The sequence below is a fragment of the Onychostoma macrolepis genome, chromosome 16 (genome assembly GCF_012432095.1).
Source record: "Onychostoma macrolepis isolate SWU-2019 chromosome 16, ASM1243209v1, whole genome shotgun sequence".
In the NCBI taxonomy this organism is placed as follows: Eukaryota; Metazoa; Chordata; class Actinopteri; order Cypriniformes; family Cyprinidae; genus Onychostoma; species Onychostoma macrolepis.
The window spans coordinates 6,931,565-6,951,045 of record NC_081170.1 but is presented as its reverse complement, the minus strand read 5'-3'; the positions used below and the strand labels follow the sequence as shown (position 1 = coordinate 6,951,045).

The following is a 19,481-nucleotide window of genomic DNA, read 5'->3' as shown; positions in this document are numbered from 1 at the left end:
AAATAACAGTGAACAGTGGTTTGTGAATGTTGATGCTTGGCCTTAATAATTTTATCGGGAGCGCTTCATGTGAGCATTGCTGCAGTCTTAGGCCCTCCCCAAATGCTCTGATTGGTTGAGACGCGTGATAACGCCCATCCCAAGCAAGTACTGATCAACATCCCACTTCTCCTGTGACCCATGGTTTGTCTGTACATGAATTCAGAGCTAGTGAGCAACGTGCTTTCATAATAATAATAATAATAATAATAAACTGCATTAATGTGCGATAAAATAATTGTTGCGTTATAATAACGCAAATTGTACAAACTTGCCCAGCCCTAGTATTAATAAATAAAATGTATCAAATGTCATGTAGCCCTCAAGCATTTCTCAGTTTAGTACACAGAGATCAAGTCCGTACCTGCTGATACTGATACAGATACAAACACTGATATTGTTACATTTGGTAGCAAATTACAGGCACTTCTGATATCTAAACTAGGCAGTATACAGTACACTCTGTGTGTAGAAAGGGCTAGTATACATTCCAAACATAACCTCAATCACTCTTTCTGTTTCCTTTCTATCCTCTGTCACTCAACTATCTCTCTCTCTCTCTCAGGCTTTGGCAGTAGAGATTGGACTCTGAACTCAACTTAGACACAGAGTTGGGGGATTTTACAGATGGTCGGGAAGAGGCTTTAGCATTTGAGGAGAGGAGAGCGGAGCCCGATTTCACACCGGTGTAAGTGTGTGTGTGTATGTGTGTGTGTGTGTGTGTGTGTGTGTATGTGTGTGTGAGAAAGCAGGCCACCTCTAATCCACTGACTGCAGAGAAGGCCTGCAGCTATCCTGCTGCCCAGCACTGCCCACAATCCTGGCTGCTTCTACAAAGCCATACATGGTGCATTAGAGGCCTGGGCTGAAGGACTCTCTGCTGATATGCCGATAGGTGCTGAACAAAGAGTCCAGAGGGAACCGCACGGACCCACACACGCCTGAACACCAGAGACACATGCAATCACACGCTGAGGCCTATTCATTGTGAACATGCGGCTGCTGACCCATTCACACCTTAGATCCGGATCAGCACGCTTCCACGCTAAAGGCCTGGTCACACTTCCATTCAAATGCATGCAAATTCAGAAGCATATGGACTAGTTTTCTCAGTCTGCTGTTTTTTGACCTCACAGACCAGGATAGTAGTTAGTGAGAGGCTTGTGTTTTTCCATATTCACTTCAGGTTTTAAAGTCTGTTATGACCACACCTGGGACATCTGTAATACCTGGAGAAAGCAGTCTGTCAGCATTCCCATTCATCTCAATGACAGTCACTTGGACCTTCCAGATTATTATATTATATTATTAGGGATGTACAATACATCAGAGGTCATATCAGTTGATACGTGACATTTTTAAGCCGATAAAAATCCTACAATATTTATAGCTGGCCTACATATTGAAAACACATAAAATAAAAATGTTTTAAAATAAATAAAATAAAAAATAAATAAAATAAAATGTAAGATTTTTTTCTTAATTCTCAGTTACATCTGTGAAAGTTATATTTTTATTTAGCTGCAATAAAATTAGTGCTGTCAAACAATTAAATCACATTAAAAAAAACAAATCGCCAAAATAAAAGTTTTTGTTTACCATATATGTGTGTGTACTGTGTATATTTAGTATGTATATATAAATACAAACACATGCATGTATATATTTAAGAAAAATGTTATGTTTATATATTAAAATATATTTATATATAATGTAAACTAAGAATATAAATGTATATACGTGTAAATATTTTTACACGTATATACATTTGTGTTTGTATTTATATATACATAATAAATATACACAGTACACACACATATTATGTAAACAAAAATGTTTATTTTGGATGTGATTAATCGTTTGACAGCACTAAATAAAATAAAGGTTATTTTTGTTTAATTTGCATCAAAAGATAATATAATATTAAAATATATAAAAAAATATTTATGGAACATTCAGGTTTTCAATACTGCAATTTTTTTTTACTTCACATTGCATTTAATGTGCTACTTAATTATTGGTAAATTTTACTAGCAATTTCTGAATTACAATTTTTGCAAATCATTAGCCAAAATGTCCTTATGGGTGCATCACTAAATATTGTATAGTAAGTAATATATTGCAAAAATATCATAAAAATACACGGTTACACATAAATGGCCATCAATAGAGAACCAGCCAAACCTTGACCCCTTAACTTGCAGTCAGGCCATATCATTATACTGTAGGTAACTGGAGTCTGAAAGAGTCTTTAAACCTCAGGGGGCATTTCCCATGTTTCTATCTCTCTGTATCTCTTAAACGGCCATAACTAAAGAAAGTCAGAGAGAAAGAAACAAAGAAAAAGGTATAGGTAAGAAAAAAAAAAAACTCTTTTAACACAGATAGACGTGTGCAATCTTCTCTGTGGAGCTGTTATCTAACAAGAGCCGTTTTGTTTGGAGATAATGTGGTGAAAGTCATTTTACTACATTCATTAAAGTCCTTTCAAATGTACATTTCTGACCACCACCAGGAGCTAATCTTCAGGAAAGCATGAGAAATGAATAGACACGGAGATCATTATGATTAAACCGTCTATGAACTGGGCAGGACACGTCCTTGATTTCAGTCCTTTCAAACAATCGATGGTACATTACATTCACACATTACTGCACTCACAAACCCTCCCGTATCGCGATCAGACTGGGTTTCTGTCCTCCATTTGAAGTTCAATGGTTCAGGTTGATGCTCAATGAATGTTGGTTACAATACATTATAAATTCAGCTTGAGTTTCTCTTCATTGACACATTAATTTTTCATTTTTTCTAAAAGATTTCTAAGGAGAGAAACAATTCTGGTTCTGATTCCACACTTCTGGTTCCTTAAACAGTTCTGTTAGCACAAAAGGCAAAGACATGGGGTCCTTTACATTTGCATACTTACTTTCTTGTGTCAACCTCAAGCCATAAGCACACAAACACAGCAACTTGGTTCATTTTTAGTTGAATATGTAATGATTGGTTTTCAGTGACTCCACTTAGCAATTAGTGAGCCACTTAGTGATTCAATTAGTGAGTGAGACATTAGACAAATTTCAGTTGAGTTCAACACTGATTTGCGAGTCATTTTGGCTTGTTCATTAAAAGAAGAGTTGTTTCTAAACCTGACTAAGAAAGACAATACATTTTACATATTTTACATCAGTTTAAATTTAATTGATCAACTTTAGGAGTAAAGCAGCATATACTATCCTCAAAGCTAACGGACATGGATAAAACTCATGTAAAAATGAAAAATGCAAATCACCTCAGCAGAATCTGCGACACTTGACCACTGTGCTATGACTAGCTTCACGAGACCAGTAGGAGATGAGAAAGAAGAAGAATAATATCTGTGACCTTTTTGTCCTTCACATTTGCCGAGTTTCAATCTGAGAGAGGGAATCAAACACACACTGATCCGAAACTCGCTGTCAAACGCAGAGCCAGACATCAATCAATCAGCACTTTATTTTTTTTGACTCTCTTATCATTTGACCCATGCGTTATCCTGTTTCAGTGGCTTAAAAAGTTGATGATGGTCAAATGTACGCAACATACACACACTTACTCATATGCATAAGAAAAAACTGAGTATTGAACTAGTATACAACGAAATGTTGAGTTTTTACATTTTTTCTCTGATCTGATCTCAAACTAAATTGATTCACTCAGACTAAAAGAATACAGAATAAAAGAATAAAAAATGTAATATTACAGTGTTTCACACAAGAATGAGATTTTGTGTGAACTTTCCCTTTAAAGTCAAATCCTGGCTCACATTCTGTGTGCACTGACACATATGAACGCAAAAGGACAGATATGCATGAATCAGAGGATAAAACAGAGTTTTACAGAAAGTCCATATCATGACAAACCTCAGACATGCGGCCCTGTCAAATCAATGCACAGCTTTGCCCTTAACGCCTTAACATGTTCTGGAGGTTTACTTCTTATTTCTTACTTATCTGACGTAAATTGTTGATCTGTTTATTTTCCAGAGCTTTGTCTCCAGTGATTTTCCAGCCAGTCTGAAACATGATGTCCGCTTTATATTACAAGCTTGAGGAAATGCTGATGTACAAATTGAAGTGAAAGCCCTGATGTTTAATCCTCCCCAGCACCTTTTCCTTAATGATGTTTCCCAAGAAATGCCAGAGAAATGCCCAAACCCCTCCATCGATAGAAACGAGCTGCACTAATTCCTGCCAGAAACTCACACTTCAATATTTCTGTCATCAGCTTAAGGTCAGTATGAACTGTATGAAAAATATATTTCCTGTAAAGGATCTTAACGTGAGCAAAAAACTAATATCATCATTATCATCATGAGCTCATGAAGCGAGTTTGAGTGTAGTCAACATTTCCTATTGCAAAGGAACAGGAAATCACAAGAATTAGATTAAAAGACTCCTTAAAATCTCACTTATTTTTCCTAGACAAAAAGGAAATTAAACAATGCAAATAAAAGATTTTTCTATTGAAAATTTTTTTTATTAATCTCATGTTTCCTCAAGAGTTTCAGATGAGATCTCAAATCCAAACCCAGAAATTGGTAAATAAATAAATAAATAAATACATAAACAAAAAAATAAAATTAGTAAGAAAATAAATAGGTAAATGAAAAATAAAAATACAAAAATACAAGAAATTACAAGAAATCTCAATCTGTGCTCAGGTTTCTAAAGATATCGAGTCTGCAACTGAAAGTCAAATATCTCTCAGTACAAATGCAAACATTTCTCATAAAATTCCCTAAAAAATGTTATGAGAAACGTCCGAGACAAATTTGAAACTTCAATTCAACAAAGCTGAGAAGTGCATTAAAGAAAAATATATTTTTATAGCTATAAGTTTATATTTAAAATAAAACAACCAAGAACTCGATTATGTCTCATGAGCTCAGAAAAGACAGCAACCATCCTCTGGGCTCCTGAATCTCTTTCTGAAACTGATACTGGCTAAAGTCTCATTCATTCTGGGAAGCACTGGAGTGTGTGTTTGTGTTCATCTCTGTGTCTCTCACACACACAAACACGCTTAACACAAGTCAATATCCATATTCATTACATGCTAAGATTTCCGCTGATAAAATTTTGGCGGGCAGATTGGCGGTCTAACCCGTGAAACACACTTAATTGAGCCGTATCTCCATGGCGGTGATGTTCGGAGCCAAGGTGAAGGAGACGTGCGAGTGAAATGAGTGAATTCATGATGTGGCCCCTTCACTCTCTCTTTCTCTCTCTCTCCGTTTCTCCTTTTGGCAAGGGCCAAATAGAGAATGGTAAATGAAGCGATTGTGTCCCCCAGGCAGGAGTAGGGGGGAAAAACGCAAGCGTCTGTGTGTTAGGTTCCCCGGGGGCTATTCTGAGCCTGATGAGGTATATAACCATGCTGGAACCAAACCGCAAACTGGGCTGCAACTGGGACCTCTGGGAGAACAAGTGGGAAAGACTGGGGCGTAACTAACTAAAAGTTAACTACATTAATAACTAACTTACCTTCATTATGTTTTCAACTGAGTTATTTAAGTCTCAGTTTATTTTTTTTTATATATTTATATTTAATGCTGGTAACGCTGTCATTCTAATTCATTTGTTTTTGTGGCAAATACATGGTCTGACTTATAAGAATGCCATTTATAATATATATATATATATATATATATATATATTTTATACATAAAATTTATAATTAACAAAAACATTTTATATTAATTATCATTTATATAAAATGTTAATACTAATAAATGAATATATAATACTATAAATAATACTATAAATAATTTTATAGGAATCATATCTAATCATAGCTTTATTTTAGTTATAAAAGCCCCTATTTAAAGTTTTAAAACCCTCCATCCAAAGAAAAAATAATAATTGCTTGGAGGATAAAAAAAAAACCTTGGAAATTCCCTAAAATAAAAAATAAAAATTACAATTGTCTCAATTAATTACAATTAATTGAGACAATTGTTGACATACAGGAAGAGGATAGAGATAGAAACATTTGATAGAATATCTCAGATAATTTGTTATTGGAATGATCTGAGGAAAAACTCTTAATAATAAACTTTGTTATCTCGGTTAATCTGAAAAAAGTTTGAGATCTTTTCTAAAGAGGAAATTCTAGAGGACACACATAAGATTACTGGGTCTTTTTCTCAAGACAAAAAAAACCCTGCTGTTTAATCTCATTGGTGTCTTGAAGAAACAATTGAGATGTAAAAGAGATCTCATTTGTGATTTTTCCTTCCTGAGGGCAGTATCAGACTTTAAATACTGATGATCCATCCTTCCATTCTTGTCTTGATCAGAATGCAGGCCAGAGAGAGTAAGGAGACAGACAGAGCAGAAAGGGCCCAATCGATGATCTGAGAGTCTAAACTAGATTTCTAAGCAGTTTGCCACTCTCGGCAGCAAGATAAGATAAACTTTCTTTGACCTGAGCGATGAAGTTGCCATGGCGATCAGGGAGTACACTTTCCCTATTGATATTGCACTGATGTAACAACAAATAGAACCAGATCGTGTGGCCGATAGCGCTGATTAATTAATACCAATATTGATCTGTACAAGCAAGACACAAGGCTATTAACTCTAAGGCTGAAAGTCAATTGTTACCTGGAGCTCAATAGACTGATCACTGATATCACAGCCAAATAAACTAAACAACAGACGACACAGATTAGTCAAGTACAATTTCTGCGATTTGATCTTGTTAGGTCCTTCAAGACAGAGTCAATGGAAAAAGTTGACTTAAAGGGACAGTTCACACAAAAATCATTTACGCACCCTCATGGTGAACACAAAAGAGGAGACCAACAAAAATGTACTATAAAAGCAGTTAAAAATCTCTCAAATGAGTCATTCAGACTATATAATACACTACTCCTCAAAAGGTTTTTGAAAAATGCTCACCAAAGCTGTATTTATTTGATCAAAAATATGGTAAAAATGTCAATGTAAAAATGTTAATATTGTGAAATATTATTTAATCATTTAAAATAGCTGTTTTCTAAATGAATATATTTTAAAATGCAATTTATTCCTGTGATGGAAAGCTGGATTTTCCATACCATTACTTATAATGATCCATCAGAAATCATTCCAATATGCTGATTTGCTGCTCATGAAACATTTCGTATTATTATCAATGTTGAAAACAGTTGTGCTGATTAATATTTTTGTGGAAACTTTGATATTTTTTATGCAGAATTCTTTGATGAACAGAAAGCTCAAAGGAACAGCAATTATTTGAAGTCTTTGCTATCACTTTTGATCAATTTAATAAGTTTTTAATTCTTAATAATTTAATTTTTAATTAGAGACACAATCTTCATTTTTGTGTAAACTATTCCTTTCATCAACTGTGAAGAAAATACTGAATGATTAACAACTACCAGGCTTGTGAGAATTAATGAATTCAGAGTTGAAACTAATGTGAATCTGAAGTGACAACCGTAAATTGATGAGTTGCTCTCGAGATGAATATATTGTTTACAGTGTTTCTTTCTGCACAAATATCAGAGCAAAGAAAGGCAAACTGTCAGCTCTGGAATCATCTGTGAGGAATTCAGGAAAAAGGAAGATAAAGAGGAAACTTCGGCAGGAAATGACCTCCACCTTTTGAAACCACTAACCCTGATGCATCATAGACTGTTTTCCAACACAGCAAGAGAAACAGACAGACAAACTGACAGCGAGAGAGGAAAGGAAAAAGGGGAATGTTTGGGAGAAAGGACGGATCAGAGACAGAAATGACAGCATTCCTCTTCTCTAATGATGGATGTGCAAACTCTTCACACACACATCTGTATTTTCCTCCCAGGAAGTGCAAACGGACACTCTACATGCACACTCACTCAGTGGAACTACAACTGTGACGCTCAAATAAAAACACAACATCAATTCATTTCTCTGGTAACCAGTGATAATAACAAGACGACATGAAAAATACACTACACAAGTACGTAAATGCAAATGCTTCTAGCTGCACAAGCTCAATTGTGTGCATTGTTGCATTTGGAAATGGGTCTTATTGTAATTCATATTGCAACCCAAGTTTTCATTTTCAACACTGATACAAAGGGGGTTCTATTGCAAACATTAACAATAACTGTTCTTTTATAGCCAGTTTTGTCTTTCAGATCAACTGTGTATGTATATATTTATATATTACTGAGAAACAGTGTTTTTTTTATTTTTTATGAACAACATGGTAAACATCCAGTTGAGAACAAGAAAGAAAACTAATAAAAAAGGGTATATCAACAGTTCCATGTGTACCAAATATCATACTATATAAAAAAAAAAAAAAAATGGAAAAGCCTTGAATCTCTATTTTTGATTCTTTATATACTTTGTATATTTTTATTATATTTGGTACACATGGAACTGTTGATATACCTTTTTTATTAGTTTTCTTTCTTGTTCTCAACTGGATGTTTACCATGTTGTTCATAAAAACCTACTCTTTTGCTTTACTGTTTTTCAATCCTGATAGTAACAACTATTGCAATAATGCATGTCTATTTTAAAATGTGCCAGAAATTGTGAGGTTTCAGAGCAGCTACTAGTTAGTTAAAGTCAATATTTACAGCTAGTTTTATGATTGTCACATCCAGTGTAACGGCACAGACATTCGAATGAAACTCACCCGTTTAAAGGGTTATTTCATCCAAAAATGAAAATTCTGTCATTAATTACTCACCCTCATGTCGTTCTAAACTCGTAAGACCTCTGTTCATCTTCGGAACACAAATTAATATATTTTTGATGAGGTGACGAATTGTTGAATCACACACATTACCACGGTGACGCAGTTGTTATGGCGACCATCACAGCCCTAATCAAAAATATCTTAATTTGTGTTCCGAAGATGAACGAAGGTCTTACGGGTTTGGAACGACATGAGGGTGAGTAATTAATGACAGAATTTTCATTTTTGGGTGAACTATCCCTTTAAGTATTGAGGTTTGGTATAGCCATAGCAATGCAAGAAAGTATTCAGAAAGCAACAGAGTATATGCAGACATTGGTCAAGCATTTGCATACTTGATAAAAGCAGCCGATTAAAATCTTGTCTGTCTATCGGAGCATTTGATTTCTATAAGTTTGTGAAGTAAAATGGCTCCTTCAGCTTAGACAAGGCAAAACAACGCATGCTGTAATTGGCAGCCAACAGATGTTGAAAAGGAAAGTTGGCATCCAGCAGCCATTCGTCATGAGACAGATTTATGAGGAACACAAAAAAAGCTGCACACTTTCATCAGTGGAATCTACCAAAGAAAGGTCTCAAGTATGAGAAAGTCATCTTAGAGGAGTTTCATTATTATCACAACAACGTTCTCCTCCAAAACCATCGGATGCTTGAGCTGGTCAAAAATTTCCCTGATGATGAAACACATTGAGCAGACCGCAGACATAAATATGTAAGCTCCATATCCATTCAATAATTTGATCAAATAAAAAGGCATAAAAATAGAACAGAATATAGTAAACCGACTGACTGGTAAACCACAGAATTCAAACCACACACACCATCCGTTTCATCTCCAACATAAACATATCCATGCACACACACACACTGACATGTTGGCAGCCAAGTCAGCAAACACTCTCACTGCACCATTATAAGTTGAGACTGTGATAAACCCCATCCAGAGATAGACGTGTCACCTGATAGGCCTGACGGAGCTCTCGCATGACATCACCATCTACTGGGCGGAGCCGAGATGATAATCACACACTTATTATGAAGTCATACTGAAAGTCGATTATACACACATTCACAAAGAGCAACAACAAACCTCCACCCGAGATCTCTCTGACTACCATTTTCCAGCAACGAATGCTGGCAAATCCTCCTTATACTTCAGTTTGAGCGTAATAATCATTTTGATCGGCTCTGGAACTCAAAAAAGACACTTTAAAAGTAGCTATTTCAGTCAGACGTGTTTCCTTTGTCAAATGTCAGCTGAAAATTGAGAGGTTTGAAACAAAACTGCACTTGCCTGTGTTGTTGAACCCCTAGTGGTTAGAATTTGTTTCTCTAGCAAACATCCTACCTAAACAGCATGTTACTACTGCTCATTTGCATAAAGTGACATCACCTGTAGTTTGTTTGAAATGAATGACTTTAGGTCGCTACAAACTGCTGGCAGACCCTTGGGTCCCTCATATGGGATAAGGCAATCCCAGAATGCACTGCGATAAGCTCAGTCAAAAAAAAAAAAAAATGTTGATCAAAAAGTAAATACTAAAAGACTAACCTATTTAAAAATGTACTATTGTATAAATAAAACACTTATTGAAGTATCTTGCTAATGTCCGTAGGCCATGTCTTGAATACTTTCTTTAACCATTTAAAGAAATTTACAAATATTTAAGGATTTAAGATTTTAAGGGAATAAAGAAAAGAAAGAAGAGGAAAAGAGTATAATTTATTGTATGATATGACGATGTAATCAATTTTTCTAAAATATGCACACTTTCTCTCATTTATCGTACACCTAATTTTCCGAAAAATGCTTAATTAATTTTTTTGTGTTGCCTCACATGAATCAAAAGCCTATATTTAAATTCAAAACTGCAACAATCCCTAGGTATTACTGTTGGTCATTTAACATGTCTGTTGTGAAACAATTGTCAAATATTAAATGTCTTTTGTGCATCTTACCTCATACTAACCATTAAAAACGGAAGCGTCACACTGGAATTCATGTTCTGTTTCTGTGAACAGTAAAGCCTGCCTTCTTTTTTATTTGATTGGCCATCTCAATCATTTTGACATTGACGTGCACTGCGAGATCGCCGAGGAAGACCAGGCTAAAGTTGTAACTTTCAGTCATCCAAATAACAAACAGGGTGGAAGTGCAGCAGAGCAGCGTCAAGAATATCAAATATCTGGGGGAGCAATTTGGCCAAGGTCGTGGGTTTGATTCCCAGGGAGTGGATGCAGTGATTAAATGCATACCTTAAATGCAATTAAAGTTTAATTTATTTATAAATCAAGTTTTAAAAGTTACATTTTTAGGCTGACCTGCCTCAGCGATCTCACAGTGCTCATCAATGTCAAAATGATTTAGTTGGCCAATCAAATTATAGACGGTGGGCTTGTGAAAGAGCATGAGATAAATGTAAATGTTTTAATGATGATTCCTATGCAGGCAATAGACAACAAGGCAGCTCACTAGCTTTTGAGAGAGAGATGAAAGAAAAACCGTACAGTTTAGCATCCCACAAAGCAAAGTGGCGTTTAGAAGCGCACAGACCTGCAGCGAGCGTAAACAGATGGAGAGAGGTCTTACCCATCAACCCGCCTGCTCTCCAAGCCCACACGTGCAACTCGAGGGGCTATTTTACAGACAAATTACACCACGGGGCACGCTATCCATTCGCCAACCCTTGTATCTGCCCTGCCTATTAAAGCGCCACCAGGCATTCCTCAGCACAGCCTGAGACATCACGCTCTCCTGCGAAGCTAATCGTGCTTCATCCCTAACGCATCAGCTATATTTTCATCTCTTCCTGTCATAAATTTTCACTGGCCCTGGCTCGGCCCGGTTAACAATCGGGCCAATTTATTGGCATATTGGCATGAGGTGATAAGGGCTAAAAACAACAGCGGCGAGCAGCCGCTCGTGGAGATGAGCTGATAACGCAGATATGAGCTCCCATACAAAACATCTCACCCTCCATCACCTCTCTATCAAACTCTTATTACGATGAGAAGAACTGAAAGAGGAGAGGGCGAGAGGGGTCTTCGATTCGCCGGTGGGGGCGGGGACCAAAACCAACGCAAAATAAATATTAATAAAAAATGAAATCAGATGTAACGTTTCAGGGCCAAAAAACAAGGAGGAGAAATACATAATTTATCACCGCATTATCGGGATATCCAGGCAGCCTAATCAAGGAGCAGTGGATGACTATTTTTTGCCTTATCATCCAAAGTGGTGGAAACGGAGAGGGAATTATCAGCCGGCTGCAGATTGCTGGGTTGGAATTTTAATGGTAATAATCGCAGCTCTGATGGTATATCTCCCTGCCTTATCTTTCCCATTATCTGTCCCTATCTCACAGGCATCGGTGCAAATTAATGGTGCTTTTTCAGCACGGCCTTTTTATCATTGCTCAGAGAGCACCCAAGGGGAGAGAAGAAGCAAAATATTAAAATACTGAATAAATCACAATTTTAGATAACCGGCCAACGTATGGCGGTGGAGGGGGGGTACGGTGCCCAACAACCTTTTTGTCCTTTAGAATGACTCTCAGTCTCTCTGTGCACTGGATCAGACGGTCTCTTCTTCTCTCTTCCTCTTCCTGAAGTGCCGGAGAGAGGAACTACGGGCTCCGCGTGACCTTTCGGAGCCAGAGACAATACCCTGATATTATGAATGCTCTAGTAACGGAGCTGTGAGAGCCATTAGATAACTCAGTTCCTGGACATCTCAGATGCATTTCAGAAGGAAATCGACGCAGATCGATTTGCATGCAAACGCCTCGGTCAACAGTTTAATGACTCGAGCTCATTTCGGGTATTCAGAAGCTGTCATGCTTGTCGAATGAGATAACAGAAAGTACCACATCAAACAAAATACGCAAAGATTGCTTTGCACTGACTGAAAGCCTTCAAACATATTTGTATTTACTGTACTGCATACCAGTACAGTCAAACAATATTTGATCTGACAGAATACATCTCAATGTATCACCCAAGTGACAGGATGGTCAAAATAAAACAGTTTCAAAGGAATACAGTTTTTTAAAGTTAAATTGAACTTTATGTACATGAGCTCAATGAAAGCACGTATGATCTCACGCACAAACACTCAAACAGAAACATTTCATTTTACTAGTACAAACACATACAAATATCGAGCAGCGATAAAAAGGCATATGGCTTTTAGAAGTGTGCAATCTCGTGCAAAATTCTCCTTGGCTCAGTTTAACCTGTTCCTAAAAAAAAACCAACATTTCACAACAGAGGAAGAAGATTCTTCGTCCTTCCTCCCTGCGGTCCTAACACGCACACACACACACTCACAGGCTGCTTCTAAAGGCCCTGACCAGCGATCGCACTTCGGCTCTTTCATTCACAAAAGATGAATGCAACAAAAGCCAGCCTATTTAATTATTGTATAGAAAAACAGAACTGCAATTTTACTGTCTGAACTTTTCACTTCGTGAGGTGCTGAAAATATTCAGGTACTATATTATAACGTGTCCTAAAAATAGGCCCTGAAAAATGGAAATGCTCAAGCTACTGATGGTGTATATTTTATGAAACACATTATTTATTTAACTCTGTAGAGCTCTGCAGATTATTCTAGGCTGTGATGTGTCATATTTATTAAATATTAAATATATTTTAGACCACAGAAATACTTTTTGGAAGAATGCATTTAAAGATTGCAACAACTAAATAGGTTTTGTTTTTACACACTTAGATACCGACTAAAAATGCAATGAATTAATTCATACTTTTTTCTAAATGCATTATCATAAATGCATGAACTACATTTCAGTCTTTATTAGCATGCATGAGGGATTCTGGGCGATTTTTTCTGCCATCCACATCTGACTCTAAACAGACCCTTAAAACCTTTACAAGAAATGCTGGATGTAAAACTACAATGACCTAAAAACTGAATGACAATTCAGCTATAATAATTTTATACAGCTTGCCAAACAACAACAACGCTATAATAAATGTCAAGAATAAAAACATGACATTGAAATGTGATAAATGTATTGCCTGTTAATTGATGAAAACATCTTCACATGGTCAAATACAAAAAGACTGAAAAATGAACAGACTCAAAACACTATTTACACCTTTTTAAAGAATCAGCTGAACGGCTTCAAATCTAAAACTACTTTAAACTAAAACACTGAATCAGTTCAGGAGCTTCTCACTACAAAATATAAAACTTTCAGCACTAAACTATTACAAAAGCACTTCTAGAAAAACAGTTGCATTTTATTTATTTTTAATTCTGTTTGTTAAATAAAATCAAACATGAAAACATAATAAACAAGACTCCAAAGTCACTATTATGAAAAACATCTCCACATGCCTCAACAAATACAAAAAGGACTGACTGTAAACAGACCCTCCTGGGGCTTTGAAAGAAACAGCTTAACATCATCTAAAACAACTACTTTACTCAGTTTCTGTGATCGTCACTATATGAAACTTTAAGAATTAAAAAGCCTAACCATGTGCATAAATTTAATAGATAAGCAAAGAAGACACAACAAAACTAGACTTAGCACTAAGAATGAGTAAATGCTAAATGAAAGCATAACAAGCAAGTCTTAAAAATGTTACATTCACCGTATCACGCGAAAAACAAGCCTCGTCAAATACAAAAACACCGAACCAAGATTTAAAGAAGGGCTGAAAGAAGAACATTTGCACCTGCTGCTACTATCAGTTGTCATCATAAACTGATCTCTCTCCATCTCCCTTTCATCCAACTTTACTCCGCTTGGCTTTGAAACAAATAACAGTAATAATAATAAACAGAGTAACTTACGCTTGATTTGCCGGGGGTTGCTCTGCTTTCTGCGGGACATGTTGATCCGGATGATTATTGATTATTAATTATTATTATAGGTTATTATGAGAGGTTATTATGGATCATCCAAGAGCCGAACGGGTCGCAGAAGGAATGAGGATTATTCACAGGCTCTTGCTCTCACACACGCGTCCCCCTCGCTCAGTGCGTGCGCACGAGTGAGTGTGTGTGTGTGTGTGAATGTGTGTGTATATGTGTGTGTGTGCCCGGAGCTGCGGTCCGCTCGGACTGACGGCGGAGGGGAAGGCGTTTCGCGCTTTTGTTTGAACATGAAGTTTGATCCACCGCGGTCGCCGTACACACACAATCTCTCACATATAATGCTGTTAAACTTCTCTGTTCATGCGGACTATTGTTCCGAAAAGCGCTACACTCAGGCCAAATGTGTTCATTCTTTTTTGCCTTTTTGCATAAAAGTTATTTAAAAGGTTTGATAGATGAAATCCTGAATAAAAATAGACTCACTTATTTATTAATGACTTAATTTATCGAGTATAAAGCGTTTCTATCACCTCACAGATATTACCAAAATATGTGTCCTCAGAAGTTAAACCAACAGCCCTAGTGAGGAGAACTGCTCGCGTTTTTCTTAGCCAATCAAAAACGTAAATTACCTGCCAATCATTATCTGTGTTCAGGTTTGGTGAAGTCGGGTTGGCTGGCATTCTTTGGTGGGCGGGGTTTTTGGAACAGGTGTGGTTGAAGTTAAAAAGACAGATAACAACTCCTTTAAAGTCATCCACTGAAACTAGCTACAATTACTTTAAATATCATTGAGTAGTGCTTGAAGTAATCATAAACAATTTATATAGAGTCTCAGCTGACAAAAACTGAAAACCCCTTTTTCGTGATGTTTACTGATTTATTGTCACACACTTGACTTAATTTATGATTTTCATAAACTTGAAAAAATGTAAAGAATTATGTTTAAATGCTTGAAATTAGTTTTGTTGACAAATGTAGTTGCTATTGTGTGCATTTACAAAACATTTTAATTCATTTTTTAATCATAAATAGATGAGTTTATGACAAATATACAAATCTAATGTTTTAAAAAATATATATATTAAACATATAATATATTATTTAATAGTTTTATACTTTGATGTCTAAAAATAATAGAGAAACAATGACATTTTGACTAACAGGTTACAATTCTATAATTCTTTTATTTTGACCACTGATTGTAGATTCATATGCAGTTTCTTTGCATCAGTAAAACACATTTGATCTGTGTGGGTGAATCTTCTTTGATAGCACATTTTTTCTGTGTGTTTGTGAATGAATTTAAAATGTTATTGATTCAGTGCAGTTCAATTTATTTGAAGAGCCCAATAAAAAACTCTAAAGCAGCTATACAAATGTAGTTATGAGCATATGTCCTATTCAGAATTTTGAAATAAAGCAATCAAAAAAGTTTTTAAAAAGCAGATATAAAAGAACATATGTTAAATGGCTCAAATGAATTTCGTCTTTCGTGGTGAGGATTTTTAGAAATCTTTTTATACTTTATATATAAATCTTTTGACTTTTTCAGTCCTAAATCTGAAATCACCTGAAAACAAACACAAATGAAAAAAGTGCACGTTTTAATTAAAAAGTGATCTTCAACTAACTCAAGACTTTCAGTGTGATACTTTCAGCATGCATTTGGTGAAAAATACATTCATATATATTCAAAAATTCTGCAACTTCCACGTCACAGAAAATCCCTTTACTCAAATTTGAAGTATCATTTCTTAAACAGTTTCAGGGCCCGGAAATCGCCTTCTTCAATTAGCCAGTTGAACTGCCAAGTAAGACAAGCAAGTCGCCTGTGAAATTATCTTGTAACCCAATTCCGGGACTTTGGAACGGAGTCTGAAACTACGGCATAATTTCAAGGGGTTAACTAGTCAACGGAGCTGCACCTTGAGGAAACCTTTATCTGCCTCTGTGCAGTTTGCTTCTGCTTTCACCAGCCATTACACTCTGGCAAGAAGTGTGCTCTTCCCAGCGTCCTCTGCTCCAGCGCTGGCGGGCTGTGAGCTCCAGCCATGAAGGAGAATAACGTTAGCGATTCACAGCTGAGTTCTAGTTCTGCTTCAGATCTAAATGATGGTGAAAATCTATATCAAATTTGTATCACTTAGTATGTGTAATGTTTTAAAGCTCATGTTCATTGTCTATAAACTACAACTAGATTAAAGCTGCTTTGTGTCATTTTTGTGACACGTTCAAACATTGCTCTGTTGTTTGAGCAGCCTTCCTGTTCAACCAATGGCTTGAGTTTGGGGTGGAACTAAATATTTGGCCGAACCAATAGCAGGCAGTCATTATTTTTCCAGTTGTACTTGCTGCTATTAGTGGCACACTGAGGCTCATGCCAACATGAAACCAAAACAGCCTTTTTACCTTCTTAAAACAAGTTCCTGGTCTTATGCATGACTTCTTTGTGCATATTATTCCAAATAATAAAAAAGTGAATATTTTGTAAATGTAATGTAATACCATGCAATTTCTCATTGAATACAGATTAAAACACATAAATCACAAACAAAATGATTTTTCATGTTGATTTTAAAGGAATAGTTCACCCATGAATGAAAATTTGCTGAAAATGTACTCACCCTTTCTTCATCAGAACAGATTTGGAGAAATTTACATCGTTTACATCACTTGCTCACCAATGGATCCTCTGCAGTGAATGGGTGCCGTCAGAATGAGAGTCCAAAAAGCTGATAAAAACATCACAATAATCCACAAGTAATCCACAACACCACTCCAGTCCATAATTTAGCATCTTGTGAAATGAAGCTGTGTGTTTGTAAGACTTCAGCATACCATACATGCCTCTCTTGATTTTATATCAGGTGATTCAGTGAATAGTATTTATGCTGGTTTATAAATTGTTAAACAACCATTTCTGAATCTTTTTCTATATTGTTACATACATTTTCTCATCCAATATTTTCACAGCTCATCTCCTGTTTCCTATTGTAATGAATGTGTGATCATTTTATCCATCACTCCAAATATAAATCAGGATTTGTAAATATAGATAAAATATTATAATTTGTTTTCCTCAATAAAAACATGCCAGTTTTAGAAAATTCCGAATTTCTACAGATGCCCAGTTTGTGCAGGATACTTCCAGAAAACTTAAGGCTCACAGTCTGGGCCTACACTCATTCTGACTCTTCCGTAAAAAGCTATTCATTTCCATGTTAAAAAGCACATTATTCTCAATTCATTCACAGCTGTTCCCTTGAACTCTGCACCCCTTGTAAATAAGAGTAATATGTTGCATATATGCTTCTTCCTATTGTATAATTCGAAGGCCACAGGTGTCACAGTCTGTTGTTTTGTGTAATTCTGAATAGGGCCGAGCATGACTTCTCTGACCCTCTTTGAGCTCCTGTGGCAGGTCATTGGCAGCGCGTGTGGTTTGTATTAACGAGCACCTCCAAATTAATTAAGTGACCCCAGGCAAGTGCAGCGCCACCCTGTCCTTTCTGCGCTGTCTTTTCATATCATTCAAGGTTAGATTACATTTGGAAACATGTTTCATTTCTTCGAAAAGCTGTACACACATATGCAAGGAATTAAAGGCTGTTTTAACCAATCAATAATTGAATCAAAGTGTTTTGCTGCAGGAGATATAACTGCAGGAGGACGGCGTGTATAAATGTGACACAATATCAGTCACAGTGATCAGGAAATGCTGCTCTTTCTTAATTTAACCTTGTATTTTGTTTCAGGGGCAGATTAAATTAATCCAGGCACACCAGGTCAGATAATAAATATGGCTGAGAAATACTGTATAATAATGTGCTGTATAATAATGATTGCTAAGGTGTTGTTCATCCCAAATTCAAAGCACACAGAGACAGCCACTGCTGCATGCATGTCATCAATTATAGTTGCATTTTGTAGAAGTGCAGTATTGAACTTAAATGCTTCCATTTACAATCAGACCAATAACATTTCTAGACTGATTTATCAGATTATATAATTATGGTTGAGGTTATCAATCTGTTTGACTACCTGATTAAAAGTAGTGACTCACAAAATATTAAATGTAATTTTCAAAGATGGAAATCATATATTTTGACACAATCTCACAATAAAAAACATGGCAGAAGGATGTTTTTTTTTTTTTTTTGTTTTACATAGAACATTTTTATTTTTATATATATTCCAAATGTTTTTGTTTCAAACAAACAAAACATTTTACTATGAATATTTTTCAAACTGATAATCAATATATATATATATATATATATATATATATACATACATGTTTGTAAACATCCTATTGATCCTGATTTTCTTTTTTTCATTCTCTTTTTTAAATCCCTTTAAAACTAACAAAAGCCAGATTCTTAATGACATCATCTTCCACAGGAAGTGGCATCATAGAAAGTTAATAAAATGTATAAGATCTTATTTTTTTCTTTCTTTCTTTCTTTCTTTCTTTCTTTCTTTCTTTCTTTCTTTTTTTTCCACTGTTTCTGCAGGTTCTTTTTCATCCTGGTTATCTTTCTTTTTATTTATTTTTTCAAATCTCTTAAAAACTAACAAAAGCCAGTTTCCTAAAGACAACATCCTCCAGGAAGTGACATGTTTGGTGGTAGGGAAAACAGCAGCACAAACATCAGCTAGTATTAACAACTAAGTTAACGAAATTCATAAGATCCTGTATTTTATTTTTTTTTTTCCTTTTTCTCCCCCTGTATTTTAACGTTTGTTTAAAGCTGATGTTCTTTCTTTCTTTCATTCTTTTCTGAATCTCTTTAAAGATCACAAAAATCCAGTTTATTAATGACATCATCCTCTAGGAAGTAACTATTTT

General features: G+C 35.7%; 1 protein-coding gene across 16 annotated transcripts in view; it reads right to left on the bottom strand.

The window, feature by feature from the left end:
- The window catches only part of zfpm2a (zinc finger protein, FOG family member 2a), a 239,909-nt gene that overhangs the window by 149,131 nt on the left and 71,297 nt on the right, over positions 1–19,481 (bottom strand). The window contains exon 1 of one of the 16 annotated variants that reach the window (XM_058747504.1): positions 14,606–15,203. The exons of the other annotated variants lie outside the window; for them this stretch is intronic. Within the exon in view, the coding sequence (XP_058603487.1) occupies positions 14,606–14,645 (40 nt within the window). The 5' untranslated portion in view covers positions 14,646–15,203. Of the gene's footprint in view, positions 1–14,605; positions 15,204–19,481 lie in introns of those variants that run through there. 16 annotated transcript variants of the gene reach the window in all.